This window comes from Calypte anna, chromosome 4B (assembly GCF_003957555.1).
Source record: "Calypte anna isolate BGI_N300 chromosome 4B, bCalAnn1_v1.p, whole genome shotgun sequence".
Classification (NCBI taxonomy): domain Eukaryota; kingdom Metazoa; phylum Chordata; class Aves; order Apodiformes; family Trochilidae; genus Calypte; species Calypte anna.
The window spans coordinates 14,394,617-14,404,293 of NC_044249.1; the positions used below are offsets into that span (position 1 = coordinate 14,394,617).

Consider the following 9,677-nt stretch of genomic DNA (forward strand, 5'->3'; position numbering starts at 1 on the left):
CATAATTGCTCTTACTCTAAAAATCTGCCTGAGAATGAGAGCAGCACACATACGGCCGCTGAGATAAGCCTAAATAAAGGAGGAAACATTTCCCCAGGGCTCATACAAACTGAGCTGGGAGCTGGATGGCAATTTGATTTTTTTTTCTTTTAACTCTGAAAAAGTTAGTTTGGTTCACCAATTTTTCTTTTTTTTTTTTTTCCCCAATGGAAGTTAGTTTAAGACAGAACCCTTGTATCCAGACAAGCTACCTGCTCCAGCACATCGAGGTGCTCAGGTTACTAATCTGAGGGATGGAATTTATTGCCTGGCAAAACAAGTGGGGGAAATAAGGTCATAGAGGGGTGCACGTGATTTTAATATATCATGAAAACATGCAAAACTCCTAGGTTTATCCCACTGACAAATCAAAACTAATGGGAAGATAAGAAAAACATTTTCCATCTAGCTCTATTTGCAAAGACTCCTCCAAAGAAAGAAAACCCCATGCTTTCTCTTTTACTTAAGCCTTGTGTAAAATCATCATTCAGAAGGTTTGAACAGTACAAAGGTTTATTTAGAAAAGTTTGTATTGTTCTTTAGGGTTTTTTTTGGCAAACACCTAAATCCTTTAATAATTCAAAAAACTGTCAGTGCCTAGCACTTAGCACTTTCTTTCCCCACATATGCAGTAAAACCCAATTTCTTACAGAGATGAGCCCACCACAGGCCCCAGCTGCTCTATTTAAAATAGTCAAGTCTTTACCACCACTGCCACTTAATCCTTTCCTCTTGATGTCTCAGCTTGCTTTTCCACAAAATTCCAGAGCCCATAAAAGCTCACTGCCTCCCAATCTCAGTGTCTTAGCCTATTTTCCTCTGCAGACACCCCATGCAGGATACAAACAATCACAACTCTCCCCATTTACCCATCCAGACTCCAGCACCACTCCTCCAGCACCATGTGGCCATTTCACACCATGGTGAATGCCCTCAGCCTCCCCAGTGCTGTCCCTGTACTCCACACCACCATGCTGTAACACCAAGAGGGCAAGCCCTCTTCATTCTAAGCCCAAACCCCATGTTCTCTTCCCTCCCTTCTTTTTCAGCATAGAGCCTTCTTAACTCCACTCCTGCTCAAAGCAAATCCATCCCTCCACCTCAATGCCAAATGTTCTTCTTCTTCTTTTTAAAGAGAATGTGTTTAAAGGACCTGCGGAAGTCTTGGTTGAAGATGGTGTAGATGACTGGGTTGAGGGAGCTATTACAATACCCAATCCAGAAGAAGAACTTGAAGAGAGTCTCAGGAACCTCACATGCCTCCCGGCAAATACCATAGAGGCTGTAGCTGAAGAAGAAGGGGAACCAGCACACTACAAAGACCCCCATGACCACGGCCAGCACAAAAGTGAAGCGTTTCTCCCGGGCCTGGGTGACTTTCTTACGGCAGATGCTGCTACGCTTCCTGCGACGGCGATACGAGAAGAGCTGCATGGAGCGGTTGCTGGCACGGGACAGACGACTACTGGAGTGCTTGGAGGAATATGAGTAGGAGAAGGACTGGCTCTTGCTGCTTTTGCGGGGATGCTCCTCCCGGCTCCGCCTCCGCCTGCTCTCTGAGGTGCTGCTCTCCTCCAGCTCGATGTCCTCCAGCTCGGAGGCTTTGCGCCAGTGGTGTGCCGAGTAATGTCCGTTCTCTCCCAGCTGCATCCTCAGGGAAGTGCAGCCCCCAGCAGCACGGCTCAAACCATTCTCAGTCTGGGAGGACCCCTCTGGCATTGTACGTTTCACAGAGAGGGTCCTGGTCCTTAGCTTGGCCACACGGTAGATGCGGATATAGACCAACACCATGATGATGCAGGGGGCAAAGAAAGAGCCAATACAAGATGAAAGGATGTACCACGTCTCATCATTGAGCTTGCACTGGGGAAAACCATCTCCTCCTTCAGGGTCTTGGTACACAGAGATCAATGGTGGGAAGGAGATGACAGCTGAAATGAGCCAGACTGTGAGGATGATGGCCTTGATCCGCCGAGGGGTCCGTTTGAGGTTATACTCCACTGCCTGTGTGACTGACCAATACCTGTCGAGGCTGATGGCACACAGGTGGACGATGGAGGAGGTGCAGAAGAGCACGTCCAGTGCCTGGTAAATGTTACACCAAGCCTTGCCGAAGTACCAGTAATTCATGAGCTCGTTGGCTAAGGAGAAAGGCATGACCAGAGTAGCCACCAGGATGTCCGCACTGGCCAGGGACACCAGGAAGAGGTTCTGGGGGGCTCTCAGCGCCCGGCTGGTGAGGACCGCGATCACCACGAGCACGTTGCCCACGATGGTGAAGACGATTAGGAAGCCCACCACCGCTGCTAGGCTGGCCACGGCCGCCGGGGAGTAGAGGGAGGGCGACTGCAGGAGAGCTGAAGAGGACGGTGAGGAGGGGGGCAGCGCCAGGGACCCGTTGGGAGAGCCCAGGCTCGTGTTCACCACCAGCAGCAGATCCATGGTGGGTGTGCGGGGCGCCGGCGTCCTAGAGAGCCCGGCGTAACCCCCGCCCCGCCCCGCTGCCCCGCCGCCACCACCCCGCCGCCCTCATCGCCCCCCGCCAAGGCTCCAGCGGCCGCCCCGCCGCTCGGCTCCCAACGGCGCCTTAGGGCAGGGCCGGGCAGCGCCGCCCCGGTGCAGCGGAGAGCGCGGCAGCGCTGCCTCCGCCCGGCCCCCGGTGAGAGGGCAGCGGGGCACGGCTGGCCCCCGCCGCCCGCCCGGTCATGCCCGGCTCCGCACAGCCCGCGGCTCCGAAGACACCGTCCAGCCAACAGGAGTCCCCGGCGGGAGCTGGATCCTCACAGGGAGCAGGGAACGAGGCGGCAGCAGTGAAAGCATCAAATCCCATGGAGAGCGGCGCCCGGCGCCCCCGCTCCGGCTGCGCAGCAGCGCGCTCTCGGCGAAGTCGCGGCTGCCCAGCGGCTCCGTCCTAGTCTTGCATCGCGCTCCCAATCGGTGGCGTGCCCCGCCGCCACGCGCATGCTCAGTCCCGCCAGGTGAAGCTGCCGCACCCGCCTCGGCGGAACACCCCTGCGGGCGGATAAATTCCGCGAGTCCCGCCGCTGCCCTTTGGTTCTCTTTCGCCGTTTCTTCCGGAGCCGTGCGGCAGGGCTGCCCTCTCCTCCCCGCGGTGGCGCCGTCTCGCTCTTCCCGCCCGCCGGGCGCAGCCATCGATCCCGCTCAGGCACCGGACAGGTGTTTCTTTTCTCCTCGCCGCGGCTCTGAGGGGAAACGGCCCTGGCGGAGACCTCCCCGAGGGGTGGAAGTTGCCGGTGCCGTGAGGAGCGGAGCCGCGTTCGCTTCCCGGCAGTGCTGCGACGGGGCAGCCGTTGCCTGCGGGGCCGGTCCGCACCGCTAGGGGGCGGCCTTGCCCGGCCGCGCGAGGCGAGCAGCCGGTACGGGCCGGCGGTACCGCGCCGCTCTGAGGGGACCGCGAAGGGCGGAGGCTTCTCGGCTTATTTTGGGGGTTATATGAGATGTTTAAGCACAAATTTAGTGTAAGTGTTCGCCCGGATAAAGCCTGCTTCTCTGCCGCACGATTCTCCACTGGAAACCCGTGTGAGCTCGGGGGAAGCAGGAGGAAAACTTTTAGGGGTGTTGGGTTTTAGTGGTGAAAGCACTGAGAAACTTGGGTGACGTGGGAAAGAAAGCACTGAGGATACTTGGAGCAGTATTCCCCAGGTTTGGACTTTTGGGCTTTCTCTGGAAGGAGGTCAGGTCAGAGGGACTCAGGCTGGCTCGGTCGTCTACCAGCAGTGGAGCTGTGGATTTACCTCATGTGAGGGGTCTGAGGGACACATCTTCAGATTTCCTTTGCTGCCAGCCCTGTGGCTAACATTGCCTTCCTTGGGAAAGAAAATTTGAGACCTGACAAAATTTAAGGGCCACTTTACAGCCTTTGCTTTGGCTGAACCTGCTCAATAGAGAGCAGAAGTTCAGTGTAGCCCTGATTTGTGGTGGACTTGAGAAAAGCCATAGCCCTGAGCTGGAGACCACATTTTCTCTTCCCAACCTGCCTTCTTCCACCTGCTCTCCCTATGTCCCCTAGTCCCTAGATCATCCTCCAAAATTTGCTCATGGGACACTGTGAGACTGGATAGAGAGAACAGCCGTATACGCAGCATGACTCTACTGGGAGCACATCCTGGTGCCTGGATTTTGGATCACAACTTCTTCAAAGCAAACACTGTCCCAGTGGTCCCTTTGCTGCTGTGGTTGCTTTTCTTGTGCCATGCTGCAAAAAAGCTGTGCTTATGTAATACAAACAACATCATCTTACCCTAACCACAGGATTAGCTGTGTTAATTTCAGATGAGCCACAATATGAATTCATCCACAGCCATTTAGTTCATATTTAATCCAGAATAGTGTATTCCTTTTATGCTGTGTGATGACATTACCCACTTGTGTGGGATGGGTACTGTTTCCCACTGTGATACTTTAAAAGATGGATCTACAGCAGAAACTGCAGGGCACAACAATGGTGAAAACCACAGCTTGACTGGATTCCATGGCTAGTACCTAGTTTTGGAGCTGCCTAAACATCATAATGCTGACTTCTAAGGAGAGGAACCTGGCGTTTTGCCTATAGGCATTCACAATCAGAACAGCTGTTTTATGCCTCCCTCCTATGTCCCATCGGGACCTAGGAATGCAAGTTTTAGGAGAGTTGCAGTCTGGTACACAGCGGGCTGCTTACTACTGCCAGGATTATGTTCTTTATAGCTCAAAACTGTGAGTAATGAAAGCACATACACCCAAGAGAACTTCTCTTTTACTATATAACATTTAAAATAAAATACAAGATGTAGTACTCTACAATTTCAAATAAAACATCCTGGAGCTTTTGGGAGTACTAAGGGATACTCTGATTCCAGTTACCATTTCAGTGCAAGCAGCACTGTCTCCTTGGTCCATTTCTGTAGGTACATGGACTAGGGCATGAAGGGTTGGAAGTGAATATGCTTAACTGATAGGAAAGAAAATTTCTCTGTGGATTATGATCTAATAATCTTGTAAGCAATTTACTCTGGATTTTTTGTTTGAAAACTAAACACATCGTGACTGCATCTAAAGGACAAGTTGAAACTAAGCTTTGTCAGGTGACAAACTTACCAGGCTGAAATGCAAAATCACCTAAGTAATCACCTAAGCAACCAAAGTATAACATACAAACCAAATCAGAAATCTGATGCTCCTTGAAGTCCTTCTAAATAGAGAAGCAATCTGGAAAGAAGGGCTCTTTTAAAAAGCTTGCAGAGGCACAAGATTAAATGAATGGAGGCTTATATTTGTTTTTCTTACTGCTTGTTGTCTCTAATTCTTGCTGATTTTTACTTAGATTTTCAAGTTGGACTGATTTCATTCAGCTGGTTGCAGGGACTCATCACTTGCACCTGGGTTTAAGTTTTGGCAAATCCAAAAGCTGTCATTGGGAAACTGACAGTGTTGGCCGCAAGAACTTATAACCAAAGCTGACATCACCCCAGCCACTGAAGCTGGTGGGAAGATTCCTGCTGGTACCCAGCCTTTTGGCCTCTGTTGGTTGTAGAAGAACATTTGCATTGGATAGTGCTGTCACAAGTGAACGTGTTCTTGCACACACATAGATTCAGGAGATAAAAATGTTCTAGCTGGTTTGCATGTTTTGCCTCTTCTGTTTGAAGTCTGAAGAAAAACTTGTGTACCCTGTTCTGTATTTTTTTTTCTCCCAAACATATCAGATGAGTTAGTAGAAAACACTACCTGGTCCTATAAACCTTTCTCATTGTACTTCATACCTTTAAGTTGTCACAGGTGTAGCCATGCTATTAAACGCTCTTCAGTGCAGGTTTTTTCAAATTAATTCCTCCCTCCAAGGGAGACCAATGATATAATTTAAAGATAATAAAGAAAATATATCAGCCTTCTTAATGAAGGGGATGAGCTTTATCAGTAGGAACTGCATTCCTTACTTTCCCTTTTTGACTTTGAAAACGTGCCTGAGATAAAAAAAACTTTTATACGACACACTGAATTGCTAAGCATCTGTAAGTGCTCTCTAATCTCTCAGACTAAGCTTTATATCAGTAGGCAAAATTATGCAGTTTTATCTACCATACAAGAAACTGTCTGCTGACGAAACATTCTGTACATCTGTATACTTTCTGAGACATTATTTGCATTATAATTCTGCTCAGGACAAATTGCTGAAATCTCTGTAAGGAGTTAAAGAGATAAGATTCAGTGCAAACTGTGAGATAGCAAAATGGGAAGGTGAGAAGTGAGGAATAGGTATCCTCCCCTGGATTTTGAAAGAAAGGAACTGAACATAGGGAACCTGACAGTTATTTTGGAGGGGAGCTCAGGTCCTTCAAAACTTGGATATTGTTATCAAGGGAAAGGCTGGGAAATTCTATAGCACGAAATGGACATTAACTTGTAAGTTACTAAAAGAAATAAGGGTAAACTTTTAGTCTCCACATATTGAGCCAAATTTTCAAGAGACCTGTGTTAATTTGCTTCTATTGTGATGATCATGACATTTGTGCATTTTCTCTTTGACATATGAATGCTGAACTTTTGTATATCTAGGCATTGTTTGGCAATGTAATTTGGAACAATTAGGTTCTTTCTTTGTTAACTCTCCCTCTCCCCAGTAAATCACAAGGTCATTTAAAATCTTAAATATTTATTTAAAGCCTTTCATAAAGTGGGAACAAATTATTGGGAAAATAATACTAAAGGAATCTTTATTTGCTTTTGAATATTTTAAATATTTAATCAGGAATTAAATGGTTTTCAGAAGCCACTTTTTTTTTTTTTTTTTTTTTTTAAAGCAACTTTCAGATTTGAACATCTTGATAAGTATTTTTTTTTTCTTCAGAAAGAGTAAATTTTGATTGAAGTTAGTCTGTTTGAAGCTCCTTCTCCTGCATGGAAGAATATTTCATTGACAATGGGTAAAGACCAAATCAAACCAATTATTTTTTTTTCCTTGACTTGGAACTAAAACTTAAGTGCCATGTTGAAATTAGTACTGTGCTTGAGCTAAAAGTGAATGGAGAAATTTATTGGTTCATCTCCTTAATGCAATTTTTCTTCTTTTTTTTAATAATTGTTACTCTTTTTCATGCTCTCACTAAGCAGTGTCATTTTTTTTAGTAAGACCATAAAGCAGAAGTCAAATAGCAGTAGTCAGCCATATCCAGTCTGGCTTGTTTCTGTAAATCTTTCCTGATTTTGTAACAGGATCACATCAGCCATACTAGTGCCATTGATTTAGCCTTTAGAAACCAAAGCTGAGGCTACCACAAGTATGTTTGATTCTCCCTATTACTGAAGAGTAATGAAAAATAGATCTATATACCCTCTCTTCCTTTTAACTATTTGTACTGTTTCCATTATCTGTACTCATTTTGAGGCTTCTTCATTTTTTATTCATTTAGTCAGTGCTTTAAATAGCCTTTACAGGTACTGTACTGATAGCTCTGCCATTTGCACAGGCTGAGTGCATTATTTTTCTAGGACTCTGCACTGTATTTGAAAACTCTTCCCCGGATTTTCAGTGTTTTTTAAAAACCATGCAAGACTTCTGCACAGTCAGATGTATGGGAAGTACTTAGCTTAGTGTTCTGAACTTATACCAATCATGCATTTATTTGCATTTTGAATGAGGTGATGCAAGTTTGTAAAAGCTTCAACTTCTAAACAGAGAAAATTCTGTGTAGGTAATTTATCATCTGTGACATTACCTATCTCTAATTTATTAGCTGTGGAGCCTTTTTGTCATAAGTGTGAGGCAGCCCTTTTCATGATGTACTCTCAAGTGATTTAGTTACAAGACATATTTTAGTTACAAACCCTTATGTCTCTGCTCTCTTCATTTCTACATTTTCTACCCATTTCTACAGTAATAGTCATGTAACAGAATCAATTCCAGTGAAATTTAGTGAAGGTGGGGGGAAGAAATTGCAGTCTTTGTCACCAAAATTCATCACCTCCCAGATGCATCTACTTCATGGCATGCTTCTGCTAAGTATTTTGAATTTCCATCTGAGAGATTTCAGAAAGGGCTACTCCTTGCCTTGACAATCCAAAGCAGTCCCCATGCAGTTCAGTGCAAGAGGTATTTACCATCTTTTACACTGTTCTATAATGTAGGAGGAAGATCTTGTCTGCACAGATCAATTAGAGCAAATGTTACCATGTTTCTGTGCAGTGGGCTACACTGAAGACTTTCCAAAAGCAAATCGTATTGTATCTGCTTCACATCAAACCTTAGGGACATCTCCAAATATCATGTCATCCTTTTCATTTCCTCATCTCTATGCTATAGTGATTTGAATTGTATTTCAATTCTTCCATCTTTCAAAGGCTACTTTAAGCTCATGAAGATTTGATTTCTTCAACACAGGCATCAAGTTCTGACATCTTGCACCAGCAAAATAAACGTCTTTTTCTCACAGTGTCTGGGAGGTGCTCTGCCTTCCTATTCTTTTCTTAACCTAAAATAAGGTGATATTTGCCTTTCCCAGTTATTACTCCTCACCACCCTTGCCTTTTGCAGCTTAAAATCTCCAGCAATTCTTTAAACAGTTTGATAAAATGTTCTCATTGCTCCCTTCAGTACTGCTGTCACTGCTTTCAGTGCCTGTCTATCATTGGAGCCCATTTTATCCTTTTTTTGGGTGATATTTTTACTGCTTTATCATCATCCCTATATTCCTTTTTTTTTTTTTCCTATGTTTACTTTTCTGGCCTTATAGTATTAGATAGATTTAACGTGCAATTTTTTCTGTAATAGCATCCCATGTGACATTGCTGATCCACTCTTCTTTCCTAGTTTTAATAAAAAACAGTCTCAGCTGTAATAATCTAAAATTTATAAATTGTTTCCCATTCTTTTTGTGTAATGTCAAACACACATGCTATATCTGAAAGCTTATTTGCATGTTACAATTGAAAATCATTCCTTATGTAGTCCTCCTTCATTTTAGAGCTATTAATCTTTCTTGCAATATTTTTCTGATTTGTTTTTTTCATTTTCGTGGTGGTTATGTATAATTGATCTTCATATGCCTCCAGTGTCTGTGGATTTCATTATATAGAGAAGAGAGCAACCTTATTTCTAGTAATGCTATGAGAGGAGACTGACACTATAGTGTCCCTGCCCCAATAAGGACAATTCATTCAAGAAGCCTTTTTGCTATTGTCAAGTGAGGCTTGGTGTGTATACATTGTGTCTGTAGCCAACACATCATTGCTAGCAAGGACCAATAAAAACCCTTTCAAGAATATTACTTTTTTCCATACCATATTAATTTGTTCCAGCTTAACAACAGGTGGTAGTCATTTTCACATGTGCACTTAAAATATTGCCAAGAATTCTGATATTCTGTCTGTGTTGTAATATTTCACTTCTCTGATGACTTGAGACTATTTCCAGCCTATATTACAAGTTGTATAGTCCAGAAAGGAGTCCAAAGCTGGGAATGAGTTGGGAGTAGTGACTGCCATAGCTGTATCTCTCAGTATACTTTATACATTCCACTGGAGAATCACCTGCAGGTCAAAGAGATGCATTTGACATTTCACTGTCTATTTTGGATTTGGACTCAAGCATGTAATTCAAATTATCCATGTCTTTCTGTGTTTTGATGAGCGAGGCTTTGTAA

At 44.8% G+C, this 9,677-nt stretch overlaps 1 protein-coding gene across 1 annotated transcript; it reads right to left on the reverse strand.

Annotated features, from left to right (window-relative positions):
• Positions 1–575: 575 nt before the first annotated feature.
• ADRA2C (adrenoceptor alpha 2C) lies at positions 576–2,493 on the reverse strand. The gene has a single exon (XM_030450850.1). The coding sequence runs from the start codon at positions 2,479–2,481 to the stop codon at positions 1,141–1,143; it is 1,341 nt and encodes a 446-aa protein (XP_030306710.1). The 5' UTR covers positions 2,482–2,493; the 3' UTR covers positions 576–1,140.
• Between the last annotated feature and the right edge of the window lie 7,184 nt (positions 2,494–9,677).

What these genes read in the sequence shown, in the direction of transcription:
- ADRA2C (XM_030450850.1), bottom strand. Translation starts at nt 2,481, where the DNA reads ATGGATCTGCTGCTGGTGGTGAACACGAGCCTGGGCTCTCCCAACGGG.